The sequence below is a fragment of the Coturnix japonica genome, chromosome 4 (genome assembly GCF_054131305.1).
Source record: "Coturnix japonica strain WE chromosome 4, WE-NBRP24, whole genome shotgun sequence".
Lineage (NCBI taxonomy): Eukaryota > Metazoa > Chordata > Aves > Galliformes > Phasianidae > Coturnix > Coturnix japonica.
This window is the reverse complement of record NC_140666.1, coordinates 80,644,936-80,668,391: the sequence shown is the minus strand read 5'-3', so window position 1 is coordinate 80,668,391 and position 23,456 is coordinate 80,644,936. Positions and strand designations below refer to the sequence as shown.

The 23,456-nt window shown below is 39.2% G+C and overlaps 1 protein-coding gene across 11 annotated transcripts in view; it reads left to right on the top strand.

The window, feature by feature from the left end:
* The window catches only part of PPP2R2C (protein phosphatase 2 regulatory subunit Bgamma), a 148,495-nt gene that overhangs the window by 19,310 nt on the left and 105,729 nt on the right, over positions 1–23,456 (top strand). For 5 of the 11 annotated variants that reach the window (XM_015862886.3, XM_085547373.1, XM_085547371.1 and 2 more), the window contains exon 1: positions 21,269–21,841. The exons of the other annotated variants lie outside the window; for them this stretch is intronic. In XM_015862886.3, the coding sequence (XP_015718372.2) occupies positions 21,772–21,841 (70 nt within the window). In that variant the 5' untranslated portion in view covers positions 21,269–21,771. Of the gene's footprint in view, positions 1–21,268; positions 21,842–23,456 lie in introns of those variants that run through there. 11 annotated transcript variants of the gene reach the window in all.

The following is a 23,456-nucleotide window of genomic DNA, read 5'->3' as shown; positions in this document are numbered from 1 at the left end:
TACAAATAATTCCCCGAGAAACTAAAAATGTGGCAATATTTATTACAGCGTCAAAAGATAAATGCAATTTGGTGATTTAGAAAAATGCAAAATAACTTCTAAGTTTCTAAATCTAAAATAGGTTGTGTAGCAAGAACAGTTCTTCTAAGCCATTGCATATGTACATCTTCCCTAGAAGGTTAAAACATATATATATATATATATATAAAACTCAATATCACTGATTTCTTAACCTTATGCTCTCAAACTTATAAAATAGTTATAGGAGATTTTCATGCAGGATTTTGTCTGTTCAATTGAAAAATTCAATTTTCTTTATATAGATTTGAACAATAATTGGGAGAATACCAGGTCAATACCATGCTCAATAAGTACCACACTTAATAAACAAGTTATGATTTCATTAATATTTATAACTTAATACTGTGCTCAAGAAGAAATTCCTTCATAATTGGACTGTGGGAAGAGTAAGTAACTAAATTGGAAACGTTAATTTTAGCAAGAAACTGTGAAGCAAAAGGAACAGTGCTATCAGCTGTGCTGCTTGCTGCTCTGTTGGAGATGGTGTGAAACAACTGCTGAGGCTGTTCTGGGGCAGGGATGGTCCTGCCTCATGGCTCATGTTGGTGAGAAGTGACAAATGATTCTGTAGGTAAGTTCTAAGAAATGTCATATTTTAAAACTAAATTATTGAGTTCAGTAAAAGAATTAGATCGTGGCATCTTTGAGGAGTTAAAAAGCATTTTAGGCAATCTTCTTGGGTTCTGCCTTTTCTTTAAGTATGCTCTGTGAGTTCTCAGTGAAAAAAAAAAAAACCAAAGCAAAACCATTCCCTTTAAACACAATCAAAACAGCTTTCCTCCCTAAAATGCTTTTGCTTGTCTTTCCTTGCATAAAGAATGCTTTTTATGTTCTCCAGTTACAGACAACTGCATACGTGTTAGAATCAAACTCTCTCCTGAAACATTTCAGTCCCGGGAGAGAATGTAAGAGAGCAAATGTGGCCTGGCACAGCAGAGGCTCAGAAAGGGGCTGAGGGGCTGTCAACAGGTGCACTGCAGGTGCCCTGTTGATGAGGGTAGAACCATACCTCTATAGATAAGAGGAGTAACGCATTCCTCCTGCTTCCCCAATTCTTCCTGGCTCAAGCTCTAGCTTGCTTGCTTGTCTGTCCTTTACAGCAGTGCTACAGGGTGAGAAGCAATTCAACAGGATAAAATTATCAGTGCTGATGAGCAGTTAAAGCCTCCTGTCAACATATTTCTTCAGACTTGCTTTGATTGATGAGACAGTTGGTGCATCTCTGATTGAAATTTGCGGAGAGTAACAAACTCAGAACTCTATTTCAAAATGGCTCATACAGATATAGCTGTAATATTTCTGTAAAGGATGTATCTAGTTTTGGGCATGGAGAATCAGTAAAAGGAAAACAGTGCTGGCATACCTATAGGTCCAATGGGGAGCCCAAAATCTCCCTCCCTAGCTCTGATATCAGGTGAGCACTGGCCTGCCCCATTTAGCCCCCAAGCTCCTGAGCAGTGCTTTTATACTCTTCCTTTTGTTGCCTCTCCACATTTTCATCTCCCATTTAAAATTTCTCCTCAGCTGTGCTGTTTACAGCAGGCTGAGCTCTAATGCCTGTGGTATCTAAACTACTTTTTGTCTCTGCAGAACACTGCACTGTGAGCAGAATATGCTTTAAGCTGATCTCCTGCGTAATGGAGACCAATCTGTTATCTGCATACATATTCTATCTGATTTCCTTTTCTTAGTTTGTGCTGTGGATCTGATCTCAACCTCTTGCTGTCAGTCTTCCAGTTATGATTATCATCTGGCTACGTTTCTTGTGAAATTACTACTTTTCTTGTGGGGCTGCTGACAGGTTGGAGCTGATGGGCTGTTGTTTGAGGACTGCATATTTATTTGTCAGAGTGGAAAACCCTATTTATATTTTAAGATTTACTTGGCATAAGTGACTGGACTAAAATTTTGTTCTAATGAGTTTAAGAGAAATTAATGAAAGATTTACAGTACTTCTGTATGGTGCTAGTATAAAGGGCTCTGGTCTATCACAGCAATTTCTAGGCACTAAGAAAATACAAGAGCTTCAAGTCACGGAACTGAACAGATTATAGGTGTTTGAGCATTCCCTTCTTTTACTCTCCTTCTCAGAAGTGTCCTAGAGGCCTCTTGAAGACATCCAGACCCACCACAGGTGTAGGAAACTGTTCCTCCACACCTGGAGCACCTCCTGGCCTCCTTCTGCACTGACCATGGTGTCTGTAGAGCTGCTTATCCGGTGTTTCTTGCTCCTCTCTTCCACCTGCTGCTGCCCAGCTTTCTCTTTTTTCATCACTCTGCTTTCTAAGAAGCACACCTGGACTCACTCATGGCTCAGCTCTGGCAGCAGTAGCTCCCTTTGGACACAGCTGTCATCTGACATGGGACAGCTGCTGCCCAATACCAAAACCTGAACATGTAAGTGCAGCACAGAAACACAGCTGATCTGCAACATATTCAGTGGCAAAACAAAGAGTTATTCCATAATTGCTGTGTGGATGATGGATGGTTTATCCCTTCAATTAAGTGACTGATGAAAAACTCACATGCTAGCAAGAACGGATGAGTGAGGTTTATCTACACAGAGCAGTGTAAAGATGCTGGAAGCTGTTTGGACGTGTTATCCTTCTGCCCTGCTCTGTCTTGTTTATTTTGTTAGAAATTGTGTTGTGTGTTCGGGAGGTCAGGACAAGTCACCTTGGGTCTTGCTTTTGGATGCTGGGATTAGTAAAACTCATCAGGGCTGTATCCTTCTTCCACTGGTCTGCACAGAATCAAAAGAATAACTACACTAAGTAAAAACAGCACTGAAAGGATATGAAATTGCCATAATCCCCACTGTGTCACAGCTTTTTGGGAAACTCCGCAAGTCAATGCCTTCTGCACATGTATGCAGATAACAGGTATTAGAAATGTCGAGTCTAGCTAGTTTCTGAAAGCATTTGTTCAGGATTTTCTGATATATTCTTTTAAAGCCGTTTTTTAGACTTGGAGAGTTTATTTTTTGATCTCTGGGAAGAAAGAAGAAATTCACATTGCTGAGGATGTTTCTGTGAATGAACTGCAGCGGCTGCAAGCACTGACTTCATTGCTCAGAGGAATGGTGGCTATTGCGTATGAGAGAGCCTGGTGTCTTCAGAAGGTTACAGACACAAAAGTAAGCTGGACATGGCAGTACTGCTTAGAGAGCATCAATTAAAATGAAATTGGGAGTTGTTAATACATCTTTCTTTCTTGAAAAGAGGGTCATGCAAGGTGTGTTTTCTGGAGGCATAATAGACCACTCTGTCTCATCAGCAAAGTTTTTGCCAATTACCCTATCTTTAACCTTCCTTTTATTATGGAAAATTAATTAGAAGTTTCTGGAGAGGAAATGGGGACTAAAAGGGGTCTTTATTTTTTTATGGCCTATTTAGCTTTAAAAGCATAAATCAAAGTATTTTTCTAATATTTATAATGGAATCTGTCCTCCCATTCTTTTGTCTGAGTGATTACAAAACAAAAGCCCAGACTGCAAGACTTCAGCATGTTTAATGGAACAAACAGCAGCTATGTATTTACTGTGCCAGTTGAAACAGAAGCATAAAGAATTTAACCAGGGCCAAAAAAAATATCTTTTTAAAACAAAAAAGTTGGTATTCACTGTATTTGAAAGCTGGGAACTCTGTAGAACAGGGGAAGCTATTACGATAGCATCTAGCTTCACTTGTAGTGTTGAGATTTGATCAGAAAAATGGAGCGGTCTACTGAAAGTAAGGTAAGGCATATAAGAAATACAGCTCTAATTTACATATTATGAGATGATTTTAGGTAGCTGAAATCGCTTACTAATTTATTTCCTTTCTTAAATGTATTTGACCATGTTTGAAGAGATTTAAAAAGCCATGAGCAGCAGTGTTCCAGCCTTATAAAACTGCACAGGTAGGAATTGTGCTTCCCTCACAGCTTGAGTCCTTGCTGCGTGGTGGTGTATCACAGATTGATAACCGCAGAGCAGATGGAGAACAGAACGCATGGACAGCTATTTTATGAGAAGATCAGGAATTACGACTTTATAATCTTCCTTCTTGCTATGTTGGAAAAAAGCCATGTTTACTGCTTTTACAATAGGCATTAGCATAGCAAATTATGCTATCAGCCATAATGAGTAGTACTAGTGAGAGAGGAGGTGAATATTGAGATCGGGAAAGACAAGGTTGAACCACAGGAACTGGAAATAAATGTTCCTTATGCAGTTTGTGCACTGAAACGTTGCTGGCGAGTCAAAACTAAAGGGAACCAAAACAGTTTCTTACTGTATATCCTTTTTACCAGCACACGCCAACAAAGTGAGACAGTAGTCATGCATATTTGATGTGTTCTCATGCCTTGCAGGGTACATGGATGGGGAACATTAGAAGAGAATGATTTCCACAGAAAGACTTTTAAATATGAAGTGGTTCTCTTCCCCCCCCTCCATTTCCATTTCCATTTCATTTCATTTATTTTATTTTATTTTTTTATTTTGTTTGACTCCAGGAAGCTGAAGTGATTCCCCATTCCAATTTGTGTACTTGTGGAACCAAGGCACAGTGTTTGCGTTGAGTCAAATGCATATTAATTTTTGTTTATGTGAGCTTTTATGATAATTTCTGCGGTTTGTAATTCAAAGCCTTTACATCCTCATCTACTTTCTTATCATTGAGTCTGTTTTTCTCTTCCCCTTCTCCTTTCTCCTGCAACTCCTCACAACTCATACTGTTTACGAGTCCAGTACTGTAATGGCTTAAAAATGGCACTGTTGATAGTGTCTCCACAGTTTCTAGTGTAGAAAAAGGATATGGTTCAGGGAAGGATTTATTAATGATCTCTGCATTTGATGCGTAGTTGAAATCAGAACATTTTAAAATGTTGTATCTTTATGTATAGAACAACTGCCGTATAACACTGCAAGTTTTACAGTAGTCATAAAGAGAACTTAAGGCAAAGGTAGTAGTCTCTCATCTCACATAAGCTGCACAGCAAGACAGAGCTCTGGAGACTTCCTGTATAGCTATTGATTTTGTTCCACTTCTGTATTAGCAGAGGGGTTTTTCATCTTGTTAAATAGCAGTGTCACATATCTTTCTGGTTTGTTCACTGACATTTTGACCAAGTTCTTTCTCTGTTGAGTAGGAGTTCACCCTGATAATATTCTTCAATTAAGGCTCCTTGCTGGTCATCACAACTATCTGTTGCCATTCTACTACCTCAACCTGTAGGCTACAGTGGGGAAAAGGAATGGAAAAGGAATTCTGGAAAATGTCTTATCCCTTGTGTAACCAGAGAACCAGAAGACATAAAACCTTTGTGGACAATCCTCTCTTTTGTAAATTGCAGACAATCTCACGTTGTCTGATAGTAATTCAATAATGTAATTGTTGGGATCCACTACAAACTTTTACAAGCATGGTGTTTGTAATGGTAACATGTAATCAGTTCTAGTCACCCCCTGATGGTGGAAAAAAAAATAATTGTGAGCCTAGCAGTTAACGCTAGAACACCACACTGGAATGCAAACTGTTGTCATCTGAAAAAGTATGGAATAACATGGATGTGAGAAATGAACGGAAATATAAGCAGGAAAATAGAGCTGTGTGATGCATCTTTAACTCAGTATCCTTAAATCTTATCAATTAAAGCCAGTGAACCATAGAATCCTTCTGTTGATATGAATAAATGCATGAATAGGTCTTTTGACTGAGAGTTCTGTACAGTTTACGTGCCTACTCAGCCTTATTGCCTTTTCAGTATGTCAACTACAGGTATTAAATTGCTTCCATCTTTTTAGTCATTATTTTATGTGTAATAAAGCATGTTCGGACAACACTAGACTGGAGTAAGGGAGAACAGAGTTTTGTGTTGCTCTTCCTGTTGGAGCACACTGATTTTTTTTTATTTTTATTTTTTCCTCATGTAAATTGATCAGTTTGGAATAGGCAACAGTGGTTTTTTGTCTATTTTTAATTATAGTATGAGCAGTGTATGGGTGTGTTTTGACCTCCTTTCTGTGAAAGGAAGGGATGTATAGGAAGGAGTGTAATCTTGCCTTGAGCATCTGGCTCAGAGCAAGGAATTCAGCTGGAGCTGTAAGAACCAAAACTAGTAAATAAAAAAGGACCAGGGTTTCTGCTTTGGTTCTAAAGCAAAGAAACACAGAAAGACTTGTACAAAGTTGCTCCTGCCACAAGAAAGGATGTTAGTTGCTTAAAAACAATTAAATATTCTGTATGCTGTGTCTACTCTATCTGTCCCTCAAGGCTGTGTCTGGTATTCAGCTGTGTGGGCCTTTGACCATGTCTAGCCGATATTATGTTCTTTTATAATTAGAATGACTGCTCTTTCAAGTGGTGGGCTTCCTTAATGCTCAACCATATTCAGTCTTATTTTGGCAAAGAGAATACAAGCTGCTTAAAGAGGAAACTGCTGCAGAGGAAGAATAAATTCTGCATATGCATCTTGTTGACATTGCACTTGACAGAGCTGGAAACTTTGTCACAACGCAGCAGTATTATATAAGAGAATGATGGTGCAGAAATGTTGCTGCAAAGCATACAAATTCTTTATCCTTGTCCCTGAGGGATGATCTTCTGAAAGAGACAAATAGAAGATGACTGGGGAATGAGTGTAGAATACAGGACAAGAAACATATTAAAGAGCTGGCACAGTTTGCTTATGTGTGAGTAGTTGTGTAGGTCTTCGCTTTTCCTTTTCCTTAATGATGCCAGAGGTAATGAGTTTGTATAATTTTAATTTACGCTTATGGTATATTGGCAATTGAAACAGAAATGAGTAGGCAGGGGAGGAAGTGGGAGGGAGAGGAGGCCGGCACAGGGAGCCACAGGAATTCTGCAAACTGATTCCACCAAGAACAGCAAGGGCGTACTGTTGGCATCACCATACATGTGCTACTTTTCCACATGATACCAACAACAGAGAGGTTAGTTCTGGATGGTAGTTGAAATCAATGATCTGTTTCATAGTATTTTTTTTTTTTTTTGTCTTTTTATTTCACCATTGGTTATTATTACAATGAAATTGAGAACTGTGGCAGAACTTCAATTTATCCTGTTTCCTTACTTTTCTATTAATGAAGTTGTATGAATATAACATCAATTTTCTGCTTAAAACTATCAGATTGTTGGTAGGGGCAGTAAGAGGCTGGTATATCACCTTATGCTTTAGTAATACAGTGGCATGTATGCAACGGATTGAACATTTTTTTTTAAACATGTCCTAAACATCTTTTCCTTTCCTTATGTGGTGGATATTTGCTTAATGCACAGCTGTTTGCAATAGCAAGACTGATCCTATTGCAGTTTGGTGATAACATACCACAAAATGAGAAGGACCTAAAACTACTACAGAACATCTAAAGGAGATGGTGAAGGGTCTGAGGAGAAAAATGTATGAGGAGCAGCTGAGAACAGAAGAGGCTGAGGGGAGGTCTCATAGCAGCATACAGCTCCTCACAGGGAATGAAGAGGCATCACTGAGCTCTGGCTGCCCAGGGCAGTGAACACGGCCTGAGCTGCTGGAGTTCAAGGAGTGTTTGGATACTGCTCTCAGATATAGGGTTTGGATTTTGGGTGGTTGTGTGTGGAGCTGGGAGTTGGACTCAATGATCCTAATGGGCTCCTAACTTGGGATGTCTTATGATTCTATGGTAGTACCTATTGATTTTTTTTCCCCATTTTGTGTGACCTGATTGTGTCTCTTGAGTATTGCTATGCTAATAACTTCTATTTTCTTTATCTGCTGTGTGTATTAATTTTAGTCTGTGCTGATTTTAGTTATAACAAAAAGAACTAGAACAGAGGCACTGACCTATTTGTATTGTATCAGATAAAATACATCCTCACTAAAAAGTCATGTGCAGCATCAAAATGGGTCATGTCCTGAAATCCTTACTAAGGTTTACTTGGAGTTCAGCATATTTTTTAAAGTGAGAGATGAAAGCCTCACTAATTTGTTATGAAATTGAGAAATTCACCTACAGCCACATTTTCTGTTCACTCACTGTATAATTCTCTTTTTAAAGTCGTAGTAGTTATGTCTCCCAACTGCATCTCCCAGTCATTTTACTCGCTGTTGTTTGGTTAATGAGCCATAAAAAAGCCTACTACCAAATCAGTGCATATAGTGAGTATCTCATATTTTTTAATGCAATATTAGGTAATGTGCACTTGCCTACAAAGTGCAGCTTTATATACCTAGCTTTAATATGGAGATAATATTCCAAATTCTTTTTAATATTGACGGTCCCATTCAAATGCTTTCTCCATAACCTTCCAAAAGTATGGCTGATTTCAAGTATGAGGCATTCCTTGGTTTGATAAAAGAAGAATGTAGCTCCTGGACTTCAAGTGACTCTGAAATGTATCTTCACCACTGTTTATAAATATTTCATCGCTATTTATAAATACCTAAAGGATGGAAGTGAAGTGGAAGAGGCCAGGTTCTTTTCAGTGGTACCCAGTGACTGAACTAGAGGCAATGGGCAAAACTGTGACGTGGGAAGTTCCATACAAACATGAGGAAGAACTCCTTCACTGTCAGAGTGATAGAGCACAGGAACAGGCTGCACAGAGAGGTTGTGAAGTCTCCTTCTCTGGAGAATATTCAAGGTACATCTGGACAGTTTCCTTTAGGGAACCTGCTTTAACATTTACCATTCTTTGGTAAATATCAGATGCCTTAAACCATTTCATGTGCAATGGTTTTGAAAAACTTTACAATAAATGTTATTTTTTTTTCATTGTTGTATATATTTTATGTTATTTTCTCCTTACATTAATATATTTTCAACACATCTTTCTCTCATAACTAATACCTGAGCAAGAGCTGAAAGTCAGAAAGCCTGGATTAGAGAGAATCCGCTTGTGTAGTAGCAATTAATTGCTTCCTTTGATGCCTTGATGTCATAATGCCAAGCATACAAAAATACCAGTATACAGAAATACTCATGAGACCTTGCATATTTGTGTTGTCTATTTTTAGCTTCCTTTTTGGACATGTCAACTGATTCTGTAGAAATATAAGTGAAATTCATTAGGATTTCTGCCTTTCATCGTACATTATGATTCGTTGCTTAAAATCTCTGACAGTTTGTTTGGTTTATGTGCTGGATGCTCCCCTTTAACACGTTGTGTAGTTGAACTACGCATAGTTTTGTTTCTGGGTTAGTTGCGCTTTTTGTTTTTTGGGGGGGGATAAATTTATAAATTCTATGTCTTATACAAGAACCTATGATAATTTTCAATAAACCATGGTATTGCTAAAGAAAGAAGCTATGGCATTCTTCTGAAGATCTCTGTTTCTCTTCAAGTGTCTGGGGATGTGCCCAGAAGAACACTTGTATTTTAGCAATGCGGGCTCAGTGCCATGTGTGCCAAAGCAGATGCTCATTTGTACAAGAACAAAGCAAGCAGGGCCCCAACCCTGCATAATCTCATCTGTGCAAAAGTTCCTACAAAATCCCGCTTCAAGAGGGAGTTTTTGTGAAGCCTATGAGAGACCCTGGGAAATGGGGGTTGGGATCAATGCTGAGCCTTGATTTGTTTGTATAATGCTGATTTTTACTGATAGAAAACCAATAAAAACCTGCATATAGAGTGATGCAAAGATTAAAAAACAGAACAAAATACTTGTCAGCATTGTATAATTATGATTGTTCTGTTGTGGTACAATTTTGAAGTGTGTTTATATTTAGAATATTTTATTGTTAGTGAAAATTAAAGCTGATTAATGTGATTCACCTTTTCTTAACAAACCAAATATCCATCTACTCTGCATATCCCACAGTGTGTAGTGCAATATAAACTTCCATTGTAATTTATTATTTGTTTGAATGCGATTCACAACATGTGGCTGTAGAAATTCTCCTGACAGTCTTGTCAGATTGGAAAAATTCTTCTTGGAATATTACTTTAAAATCTGAATCTGGAACTTTTAGCCCATTTGATTGGAAGACCTGTAGTATCTCTATGAAGAGCCCGCAGCCAGGCAGCTCAGGGATCAGTGGCAATACTCGGGTTGAAGGAATAAATAAAGAACTTATTCTAGGGACTGTTGCTTTAACCCACTTCATACCTATGAAGGCCTTCATGCTGTTTTTTCCTGATTTTACACATTTTTATTTGGATAGCATTTCCCCTTTCTGGTCTGTAGATGGGCAGTTGGAATCCATTTCCTTTTAGGTCGCAATCTCAACAGAAAAACCCCTCCATTCCCAAGAGGAAAATTGATCATCTCAGCCAGGATTCTTGGTTTGACAGGAGTCAGGAGGAAGCTGCTGGGTGTGGAAAAGAGTAGTGAGAAGACAAAATCTAAGAAGAAATTAGTTAAGGAACTAAGCTGGTAGAAATGTTAGACCCTCTTTGGTAAAAGTTATAAAAAATTTTAGATACATTGTGCAGCATAGAAGTGCGTCAAAGGATGCTGGAATTATGTGTAACAGCTTTTGCCTTTAGAGTTCACTGGATGAAGATAACAAGCTGAGTGAACCACTTTAGATCCCCATCCACAGCTTTCATCAATGTGAAAAACCAGGAAAGAATTGCAAATGCAATTTGCCATTCAAAGGCAGATCTATTGCATTCATTTTCTATATGATAAAATAGGTTAGCAGTAGCAGTTGGCTGCTAATTATGAATAAAGACATAGCATTTTTTAACCTTGCAGTCTTCAATGTCGAGTGCTTATTTTGGGGATTAAGCTGGAAAAGGTTTGGAAGAAAGCCAGCGTCAGTGGTGTTACTGTTTTAGACTTTATCACAGCTACCAGTCCAGGGGACAGATCTGAGTCTTTCTGCATTTCTAAAGGAAATCCAAGTGGTTTCTTAGATTTTGTCAGTTTACCTCTTATTATAATATTTTAATTGCACTGCCAATTCCTGATGGTACAGACCTCAATCCTAACCACCCCCACCCTGTTTGACTGTACCATCAGAAAGATGTCAGAAATCTGTTGGCTTTAGTTTGGGGATTTATAGTGTAGGGTTTTTTGTTGTTGTTTTTGCTTTTTAATGCATGTTAGCAGCATATGGTTTACTTGTCTTCTAAATTGTATTTGTGAATTGCAAAGCTGGGAATAGTGATATGAAGCACTTGTGATATGAAGGCTTGTGAATGATGCAGTTCATCATGAAGCATGAATATAAATCTTAAATTGTTTCTCAAAATCTTTTAAAATTTAAATATAATTTTTAAGTAGCAGCTACACATGCTGTTTAATGCTGTTCAAACTGGTCTCTCTCTCATTTTGGTACAGAGTAATTAATGATTCATCTGTTCTTATAGCTAGCCAATTTATATTTTATGTTGCCAGCTGGTTTATGATATGTCAAAGACGCAGAGAAAGGTATCATGGGTGTAATACATTAAAAGTATGGTTTTTGTCTATTGCTACATGGATACAAACTAATCAGGAATGGAAATTATGACCTTGCATTACCGAAATCATTTTGTAAACTGCGTACTTTTATAATGATGGCAAACAACATGTAAGCAAGAAAAGACAAAATAACTTAGTAGTTGTATTCCTACAAATAAATGGAACATTTTAAAATTGGAAAAGGAACATTACGTTTCTTGCCAATCAGATTTTTACCAGCCCTCTTAACTGGATCGTCAATGTCATACACTGGAGGTGCTTGTATTACTGGGTGTTCTCTTTAATTTTATCATTTTTACTGTGTCAGCTTTTATTATCATTAACAACGAGGCTCACAAACTCAATTGTGTCCCAGCAGGATTTCAGATTATTCTTCAAATTGCAGCAATTTGTCATGGTGTCAATGTTTTTTAACCTCTAACCCTAGGTTACATACAGAGTCTGCAGAGTCTGGATTTGGCATGCCACCGATTCAATTTATGTTGCATGTAAACAATTACAGTGTCTCACAAACAAACAAAAGGCAGGCAAAGTCGAAACTAAGGGTCAAAGTCTTGCTTGTTGTGAATCTGTCTCTAATTGAACTGTTTTTTCCCCCAGATAAGATCTAAGAAATGCAGCAGTATCAGCTCTTTACCATATGGAGAAGCAGAAGTGAGTTAGACTCTCATTAATGGCAGACACCCTACCATGGTGGCAGCATAGAATTTAGAAGAATTGCTGCTAGAACTGGTGCTTTTCATGCTATGTGACTGAACAGGTTTTCAGAAGTTTTCATGTGTGTATGTGTCTGTGGGTGAGAGAGAGACAAGCCAACTAATTTCAAAGTCAAAGAAATGTGCTAGTTCAGAGGCAGGTAAGAAAAGGTGGAGAGGAGGGGAGAACGCCCAAAGCCAGAGAAGGGAGGGGAGGGGCTGAACATCTTCCAGCAGCTTATGGGTTGATCTGAAGGCCAGGTGGCCTGATAGCCTTGGATGAGCCCTGCCACCCATGATGGCCAGAGCTCTATTGGAGGGCACAGCTGGTGCTAACTTGCATGGATGAGCCTTCAGACAACCCAGCTGCTGAGGTGTGATTGGGACAAATTTACCATCTTCAGAAATTTACAACTGTGGTGTTGCAGTGACAAAGGGACAGTGTTAAATGCGATGTAGAATTGCATTTCATCTGTTCCCTTTTTACCATATAATATATAACATAATGCCATCATATGTTTCCGAGGGCTGGGATGATTTTTGCCTCTTTAATCGGTTTCCTTGCTTTCAAACTATGCTTTCTGGTTGTACTCAATTACTGCTGGTACTGAAAGCTGCAACTTGACTGATACACAGTTTTATTTGCTTGCAGCAGGTACAGCTATGGGTTTGTTACTTGCTTCTTCCTTTTTCTCATTGAAGGGAACTTTGTTTCATGCAAAAAAAGACTGTTTCTGTCCAAAAAAAAAAAAAAAAGGTAACCTTTCATAAACTTTAGGAGCTGTGACTTAAGGTCATCCCTTGGAATAAAGTGAAGTGTTGCAGTGAGTACCCTGTGCTCAGGGGTCATAGAGCCAAAGCAGCCAGTGTTTTCTGTTGAACATGAAATTCTTACTTCCGTCAGTTACATTGACTTAAATCTTCTGCCTTATTATAGATACACTGAATAATTAAGAAGCCACTCTTAATTACTGCCTGAAGGAGTCATTGAAGTTACAGTACTAAGTGTGTTACCAAGTAAATTTTTAGATTAAACTTCTTTAAATAGAACTGTGCAATGTACATACTACCAGAGGAATCTGCCATGTCTTACTTTAAAGGGTCTCTTATAATCGAATTCCATCTGCTTAAAATTTTTAGAAGTGCTTTGAGAAGTGACAGTGTAAGGGATGATCAGAACATCAAAGGGCTGCAGGCAGCCTCAGCAGGCAGGGATGAGGAAGGTCACCATGGGATAAGATCACTGGTCACTTCGCCCTTAGGCACTGTGTCCCTGTCCTGCAAATGGTCTTCCTCAACCCTCCTTAGGTAGCTGTCCCTCAACACGTAGAGAAATCATTCAATTTCATTGGATTTATAATTGTCTTAACAGTAATTGCATCATTGTGTGCATATTCTGTTCTTTTCTTTGTGCTGGCTCAGCAATTCATTAGTCGAAATTAGTTCACTCTTATACAGTCTGTAGATATTTTAAGAAATTTTAAGCATTTACTCTAGCTCAGTGACTGAGTTACTCCCTATCTAGCTGTAAGTTAAATATAGTTCTGCTGAGTTCAGCAAAAATTGCGCTATCGATCAGATGATGCTCCCCTCCTTTTTGTTGAAGGGCTGGTGATGTGCTGCAGATGTATTTATGCTGGGCAGACCCCTCTGAAGCCTTTTGGCCTGTGCTGGGTGAGGGCTCTTCTTCCCTGTTTGTGTTGTGAAACTGAGACAGCCTTTGCCAAGCTGAATCCCTGCTCCTGCATCCTATCCATACAGCTATTTCTCTTACCTGTGTAAGGTAACTCCAAGTGCAAATGCTTCAAGTGCTCTTGCCAGTGGGAAAATTTCCCTTGCCTAACATGAGCATCTCAATCACTGACACACATATTTATATTCTTTCTAGTTGGGACTGTTTCTGGATTCACAGAGACAACATTCTTTGTTGCCACCTGATGCATCGTCAGCAGGAGGTATAATAAATATCCATACTCAGAATATAATTACCTCAAACTGAATTAGATGATGTTGGATTTCCCATCTGAGTTTTCAGCATGGTATTATACAATAAGGTGAGACTGTCTCCCAGTTTTTCAGGGAATATTTGGTGACACCAAGATCCTTCATCAACAAGCAAGCATCTCTTGTGACCTCATTTATTTAAGAGAGCACCTCTCTTAAGCTGTGCCAACAATCTTACAGTTAATTTTATCTACAAGAAAAACTCAGGGCTGCATCACTCTCTCGAACAGCTTGTTTGCTCTGCAACAGCTCCTTCTCTCTGGCTATGGTCTGCGGGCATTCCCAAATCACCAGATTCCTGTGCCTCGTTAGTTATCATGGAGCATAGAAATACGTAACAACTCCTTGTGAAGTAAGGTGATACTGGAGAAAAAGCTCTTGGCACTTTACCTATCTGAATTAATTAAATACATTGGTGAAAGGAAGGAGACAGCATGGCTGACGTGTGACATGTTCTGTCATTTCTCTGCGGGCTTGTGAAGAGCATTGCTTTTTGGGCCAAGTTCCCTTTGCAGCTGTCATTTCTGTATGGCTGTGTGTAGAATGTAAAGATGGTAATAAATGATCCCATACATTGATTTTGCTTAATAGATTTGCCAAGTGCTCAAAGGCTTCCTGAATTATTATTTCCTGAGACATTTCCAGTTCTGAATTAGCAAGGTGTTAGGAAGAGTAGCTGTGGTATGCTTTTTAATGTGAAAGCTAACACACTCGTCATCTGATTAGATTCTTAATTATTTGCTTGACTCTCAAAAGTTTTTTTGATGTGTTATAAATTCTCAGGCAGTTTCTGATATTTTATGACATGTAAATATAATGTTTAAAAGTTTATCCTCTGTTTCCTTTTTGTATAGAATGTTTCTCTTTTTATACCTGTTTTCTCATGTCTTCAGTTTTGCTATTGAAACTGTTCCAGCTTCATCTCTGTGTGGTTTATGTATCTTACAGCTTAAGGCTTTCAGAGCATCCATTTTGGAAGCTGTTTTTGGAATACTTTCCTTTCCCAGTGTTTTCACTGTGTTGTAGCCGCATTACAGAGATGCTGCCTTGAATACAGTGTTCTTGTGCCACCCAAGGCAGTAAGCCCATAAAATTTGGCCCTGGGCACTTTTTCCCCTTGCCAGACACTACTACGACTTCTGCCTTTTAGTTCCTGCTCTTTCACTGCTGGTTTGCTGTCACTGGACTTGAGCGGGTAGATAAGGAAGAGTTTGTTTTTTTTCTATTTATTCCTTTCTTGAAGGAAAATGCCTGCAAACAGTGCCCAGGGTTACCAGCCTGGGTTATTGTGATGTTGTAAGGCTTGGAAAGGGCTGTGGTGTATGCAACTGCTATGATGGGATGGGGGAGCCTGCTGCTTTCCTGTCAAGGTGAGGTAGTGGCCCTACAGGGGAGCATTTGTCATAGCAATGTCCCAGCTATGAGCATCTGTCCTGCCTTGGATTCAGTGGGAGCCACCATGTCCAAATACTGCATTCTCTTGGTTGTAGAAAAGACACTAAGTTAGGCACAGAGCTCTCTCTGTTGGTTAGTTCTGCCATCCTTGCCACCGCACTGCAAAAGAGAAGGGCAGAACTGTGCCTGGCTATGTGGAATGCTGAGCATGGTGTGGACTCACTTCATCCTGCGCTCTGGTTCTTGGAACACCTCCATGGCACTGACTCTCAGAAACAGACAGAGTGGAGGATGCTGAAGGAAGTCTGCTTCTGTAATTTCAATCACTTGATGATAATTTTTAATTGCTTGCTTTCTAATATTGCCAGGTGCTGGGAGCCATTTGTTTTATTCAGTGTCTGGAGTATATAGGCTAAAAATAACTTATTTCTTCTGGATTGGTGTTATTTTTAGGTTCAACACATTGTGTGTTAAAGTAGCTTTCTCTTTGAGAATAACAGGATGGTTTCCTATTGTAGCCATTAGGTTTTTCAAAACAGTTGGGCTACTACATCATCTTAATAAATATTAAGTATTCAATTCAGTATGCAGTGACTGAACATTGTGTATTGAAATGTAAATTAAATGCTGTAAATTTAAAGATTCTGAGCAATTACTGGGGAGGTGTTACAGTAAGACAAAATGATTTACTTTTTACTTGAGGGTTATGATTGATGCTGTTTTTCTTTTATTACTTTTTGGATGTTGGCTTTTGGCAGTATCTATTTGTTTTTGTTTAAGCTGTCAAAGAACTAAAAATGAAATTATATGGTAGTGCTGTGTATTGTATTTGACTGTTAGACAAGAAATATAAAAGGGGCTACTCAAAAATGTATGGGAATATGGATTTTTATTTTTAAATCTCTTATCAGCATCATTTATAATGCATTATCACTATAACAACGCAATTAGATTAAGTCCTTTGCCAAATACACATCACGTAATGAGATGTACTTGAAAGTCTTCAAAATAAGGGAAAGTGGATGGATACCATTACATCTTTTATCACCTGTGGGGTGATTCCCCCAAGGCAAGTGGCTGGTGCTGAAGTCTGTGCTGTCAAGGCAAGGTGCTTTCTCTGATCTCATTTGTTCACAGTTAGCCTGGATATTTCCTCTGCCCTGCCGTGCAGAGCTAGTATCAGACAGGAGATAGAAGGTTCCAGAGTGATAGATGCTTATTCTGGATGGAAATGCTAAATGAGAACTAGAAAGCAGAGAGAAATGTTACTTTAAAGGTAGCATTCTCAAATGCTGAAAAGTAAAACCTTTCAAAACCATAAGGAATGTGTTTTCTATCACACAAAATGCTTTTCCTGAGCTGAGGCCTTCTCTGTTGTGCTAAACTGGGCTGGAGGAAGACTGGATGTGGAACGTTTTATCACATGCTTTGTCCTTCACATGACAGGCAGACAAGGAGTTCCCGTACTTCTGAACAGGAGTATGGCTGTATTGCATAATCTTATTTTCCTGGGCATTAAAGATAAATAAGTAAAAAGCCAAGCTAATTTGCCAGTGGCCTAATTGGAGAAGTCTTTAAGCCTTTTCTTTTTATCTTAACAGGATATGCATAAAGGGAAGTGAGCATCTGGCTCATAAATATTCTCCGTTGGTGAACAAATTCAATTGCTATGAAATATCAACAGGGTTAGGGTTAGCTAAATATTTTATTGTATTTTTTCTGTAGCTGACTTATTGAATGTGTTACTCTGTCCCATTTCAAGATGAGAAGACAAAGTTGGTACCGATTCACACAATTTGCCAACGTTAGTATGTGGTCAGCAGATCCTGTCAAGGCACTAGAAAGACTCAGGTGGCTACACAAACATTAAGTTAAGGTAATAAGATACTTTCATTACAGTTTGTGTGACTTTTAAGGATTTAAAACCTCACAGTACTGTGAATCTTTCATTCTTCAGAAATCATTAGTTTGAAGTTCAGTGCCATTTGACCTAAAGCCATTGCATTTTACCTAAAGAACTGGGAATCATCTGTATATGAAAAGTTCTGTTTGGCAAAGAAGATATTTAAGCATTCAACCACTTTTCTTTCAACTGCTCTTAATTATTATAATTCAGACTGATGAATTTGGGGTAGTAAAATGGAAACAGTGCTCTATTTCAGATCTTGAGGGTTTAAATTATTAAAGGTTGTGCTCTGATAGCGGTTTCTAACAAAGGTAAATGGAAGCTCTTTGTGTGATCGTGTTTAAGAGAAGAACAAAAACGTTCTGCATGAGCAAAATGGGAAGATCAGCCAATCACCAGATGTTTGTAAATAGGATCACATGGAACTCTCAGGGCCAGTTGTCTTCAGACACCTCATTCTTCCCACTCTTATGCTGTGGAGCTTACTCTAAGCTTGTTCTGTTCTTGTTAGGCACATATATTTCAATCTCTTGAATCCAGGTTTTGTTTATTGCTGCTCTCCACAAAGTCTAATGATATTTTAAAGGAATCTCAAAACCAGTTCTCCATCCTCATTACTGAGTCAGTCTTTACTTGTACATCTGACTGATCTATACTTGGCACTCCCACTTTGTAGTTTGCTTAGAAATTCTTTAGGATAGGATGCTCCTTTATTTCTGTTTGTATGCTATTCTGCTCATTTAGTGGGCTGCTTTAAGCAAAGGACTGTGAACTACTGTGAAAGTGCTAGTAAGTCATACATTCTTGATCAAAGGTTCCTTTTCCCCCATCCTTTCCCTGGATATTTTGGCTGGATCAAATGATGCAAATTATCAGTGGGATTGCTAATAAGCTGCATTTTCAAACGCCGTGGCTGGTTATCCACAAATGTTGTCTCACAAATTTGCATTGCATTGCAATTTTAGAGCAGAATTCTGCTAATCTTTCTCATATGAACTGACATGCTTACGTCAGTGGACAACTAAGATTTGCTACACAGTAAGGATATGGCTCATAATCCTGGGGAAAGCATTTGCATACACACAGGGAATACTGTCTGGTGGCTTTGTTAAAAGCTTTCTCCTCACTCCATTCCTCCTTATGTGATTTTCAAGTTGAAAGTGGGAGGAACGAAGCAAACTCAATCTGACCCACGGTGCCTAAGGAGGTTGTTTGTACGTCTGTCTAATTCAAATGGTGAGAGGAGAAAATTATCTCTGGATGAGAGTTGTTACACTGACTTCACAAAAAGAACTGAAAACACTCTAACTGCTTAAATTGCACCTCACACTTATGGGTAGAGTGCAAGCTTAAAATTGCTTAAAATCATGAAATTTCAACAGATTGAGGATGAAGGACAAATAAGGGATGGCAAATGCTGAGCTTATGTTAAAAGGCAGGAAAATATTCTCTCAGATGCTATAGAAATTGCAAAAGCTTTGGTCACAGAAATGTAGATGTGTTGACAAAAATGGTTTGCAGTGTGGTTTTTGTTTTCTTCTCCATGAACTGCCAGAGTGTTTTTGAGACTTCGTGCCTAATGTAAGTTATTGTTGATTGATTTTCAGTATTTTTTTTAATGTATTGTTCTTTTTTTATGGGAAAGACGCAAGTTTGTTTCATCTATGTTTGTGGATATAAATTATTCACTGTATTTCTAGTCAACTGTGTTAGGTAACTTTTGGGATCAAATATCCTGCAAGGTGACATTTCTTCTAGATTCAGCAGTCACAGATCAGAGGAAGCTGCTAAAAGAACATGGGTGCCTTAAGTGTCCATTATAAAATGGAGAAAGAGATTTCTGACTCATATGCTCTGAATTGCTCCCCAGGTTCCTCACAAAAGCAGCCAGGTTAGTTGTCTAAATTTGGGTGTTAACTTGCTCTTTGTACTCTTTGCTGCTGACTTCAGGGTGTCAGGATGTCATATGCAGTGCATGTTGCTCACAACACCTCTTGTCTTTGCAGGACTGAAACCTAAAATAGCGCAACAGAGAAGGACAAAATAAACCAGTTCTATCAGATAGATTAGAGTTACATTATATAAAATGAATATCAGTATCTGTAAGGTCTTCTTTCCTATTTCAGCCAACACCTAGGAATATTTTCCCATTTATTGTATTGCAGTTTCTCACAATTACTTCATGTACTAGCTAACATTGTCATCCAGTACCTATGCTATACTTGCTTCTGATAACAAGGTAAAAAATATGGAATAACAGACAGCAGGATAGGCTACCAAAGCTACAGGGAAGACTGGATCACTGTTTTAGGATCCTACCTTGTACCTGAGGCTTCAGCTGTCCACCAGTCCATGCATGGCTATAAAGATGTTCCTGCTCATAAAGCAGCAGGCCCTGGGTTGTTTGGTGCTGCTGTTGTGCTTTCCCTCTAAACTGAAAAAGAGAACTGTTTTTGTGCACAGCCTTGAAAAATGGATGGTGCTGGTGTATGAGCAGATGGGATATCCTGAGGTTGGAAGGATTCTTTGCATGGACGGGAATAGAGAAAGGCAGCACCTGGCTGAAGAGGACTGAGTGAGCTCTGAAGAGCTTCAGATAGCACCACTGCATTCACTGATACTCTGAGTGCAGAAGTAAAGGGTCTAGTGTTGTCGCCTTGAAATGTTGCATATATGTGAATGTGTTCACAACAAATGCAAGTATGGAATATCTTCTTTACTTTCCTACCTTCTCAGATGTGCATATATAGTAACATTTACTTGGCAGCTTGAAGATGTTTCTGTTTTATTTTGCTTCATCAGTGAGGAAGGGAGGTCATTTTCCTGCTATTTCTCTTTTTCCCCGAACTGTCCTTCATTCTGAAATTAGATGTTTATCCCTGGAAAGTCATTACAGTGAGCATTTTATATAGTGCTCTGCTTCTTCCAATGGCATGTATCCCTTTTATAGTGGTGCAGGGCACTTAGTACATATGGCTCTTGAAGGTAAAGCTATCTTCATTAAGAAGATACAAGAACAAAAATCAGCAACTGCAGGATCCATGTAACATTACACACACAAAAACAACCTGTATTATAGTGCTGACAACTGTATTTTTTGTGTTCAGTTCCAGGGCCTGAGTTACAGGCCCATCCCTCTCCTCTGAATTGATTTGGTGATTGTGTACTCCCTTTTATTGCTGTAATGGCTTTGGTACCCAGCCACTTGTCCTCTATTCAAATGTCTGTACTTCAGTGGTGCTGAGACCTTCAAACCTGCAATCATTCCCTTTGTCCAGCTTTCCTCTATAGTGGAATCACTGAAAGTTGTTTTCTGGCCCTCATCCCTCATTTCTTTCCCATACTTAGGATTTTGCCTTTTTTTTTTTTTTTTTTTTTTTTTTTTTTTTTTTTCTTAAAAGAAACTGGCAAAAATTGAAAACCAAATGACAGCAGTTGTATCTTACTTTCTCCTGGTGGATGCCTGGTCTCTCACCATCCCATTCTCAGAGGCAGGCATTTGGCAATTTCAGTAATATTTATCCAGGCTGACATTGAACGACTGTTGCTTTTGCTGCATATGACAGTATTGACTAGCGCAGAGCTGTGGCCTCCCGTCACTGTGCAATACGTGTCGATGCAAACCCATTTAAGCAGCTGGAAGTTTTTTCTCCCTCATCCCCTCCCTTAAATTTTTCATTGCCCATCTTCGCAGCAGAAGGGCTAAAATAATTACCTGCAGTCTCATTTTTCACTTTCCTACATGCAGATCTTGCGTGGTTGGGCAGCGAGAGGCTGGCTGGGAGGGGCCTGCTCTGATGCAGCACAGGCATATGACAGCAGCAACAGCCAGCAGAGAGCTTCGCCAGGCGGCTTTTGCTGCAGTACGCTGATTGCCACTTGAGACCATCCGCCAGGATCCCCGGCAGCAGGCACTCGGAGGAGACGCTGCGTGGGCACTTGTTTAAGGAGTACCTGACTAAACAATTGGGTTATTCTTTAACTGCGGGAGAAGTGCCTGTATTCCCTTCACGCAAGCTCCCTACTGGCTTTCCGCATTCTTAATTTATCGGAGCAGTTCCTCCCTCTGCTTCCCTCCCGTGACTTTTCCTTTCCTTCCTTTTATTCTAGTTATTTATTTTGAGCATTTTCACCTCCCAAATCTGTGCTGCATCACCAGCTCTCATTATGCTGTGCTCGGTAGCCCGGTGTGCTCCCCGCCTCTGCTAGGCAGTGGCAGCATGGATGGTGCTCTTGTGACGACCTCTGCTGATGCTATCAGTCCACTGCGGATAGGCATGCTGAGTAATCCTGCTGTAAATGGGCGAGGACACGGACACACGAAAAATTAACCACAGCTTTCTTCGAGACCACAACTATGTGACTGAAGGTAACAGAAATACTGTCATTATTCTCTTCTTGCATTGCAGATTCTGTGCCAGGAATGCACTGTCACGTTTGGAGATGTAGGCTGTTCTTTTCTTTCTTTCTTTTTTTCCAGCAGTCTTTCAGGGTGTTTTCCTGTGTGATGTAGCAACAGAATCTGTTTGAATTTGCTAAATCTCAAAGGCATTCTGTCTTGCTGTGATGGTATATGAAACTGTATGTGCTGAAGAAGGTCTTGCATTGTGCTGAGTTTGTGCTAGTGAGGTGTGCAGCACCTGGCATTGAATGCACAGGAGCTGCAGTGTGAAAGCCTGGAAGCAGCCGATCCCTTTAAAAACATGAAAGATTTCAGAGCTCTGCAGTAAAAGAAATAATCTGTAAAGTTAACTGTTTGCTGGTGTAATAAAGGTTATGCATCTCATTTTGGTAATTGTAGCCTGAGCATCACAGACATTGCTGATTGTTCCCTTGAGAACTGTATAAATTTAGAAAGGATGTGCATGCATAATCTTTTGAAATACTGCTGCCTTCTTGCCACCCTCTCTCTGTATGTGCAAGGTATAAGAGGAAAGAAAAGGCACCTTCATTTTAAGTCCTTCAATGGCTGCTGGTTTATTACATAAAAAGGATTTTCCTGCAGGTGACATTAAGTGCCCAGATATTTTAGATTGAGTTGAGTGAAATGGTTGGGTCTGGTGCTGATCCAGTTTGCATCTCCAGAAAGTTGCTTTAAGAGCAGGCCATTTTAAGGTTGATTTATTGAACAGGAGGAATGTATCTGGAGGTGCTTGACTTTGCAAATATATTTGCGTGTGCTGAGTTTTAACAGCACTTTCCAGCAGCAGAAACAGTACTTCACTGTAGGCTTATATAATATGAACATACTTAACATCAGGGTCACTCAGCACTACTTGAGACTCAAGTCTCCAGATTGTGTCGTCATTTGATCAATGTTCAGTCACTTAATACTCCCGTGCTGCATCCTGAAATGTGATCAGCTGATGCTCTCTCGATTATTGATGATTTGCAGTTTTTTAGGATGTGGAGAGCAGTGAGATGGTTTGGCCAGACTGGGAACACAAAGCAGATATTTTCCAGCAGGGAAATGTAGAAAGCCGTGCACTGTAACTGTTACCACTGGCTGGTGTAGCTGTTTGATCATCTTCCCTCCAGGACATTCCTGGCATCCTGGTTCATGTTTCTGCACATTCTAAAGAATTGGTTTCAATTTTCAGTGCCTTTTGTCCGAATGATGTTTTACAGTTTGAGATGTATTCATCTGTGAGAACATTTCAAGCAAATTTGTCTTCCATTTATTAGGTTTGTAAATCAATGTCTTCACTTTTGCAAGATGTACTGTGCAGTTCCTGCAGTGCACTATCTACATGTTGAGATTCAGATGTATATTTAATGTGCGTGTGTGGCTACATGACAATTTGGTCTTCTAATCTGTCAGTTTTGTAATCTGAGGGAAATAATCACTTGTGGATTTTGCAAACCAGCCTTGTTGTTTATGTGTTACAGGTGTTTTAGATGGCATTGATTTTAGTATTTTGGGGCACATGGCTGACTGAAGTGTGAGGTTTTCTCACTTTCTACCTTCACTTGATCTTTGGATT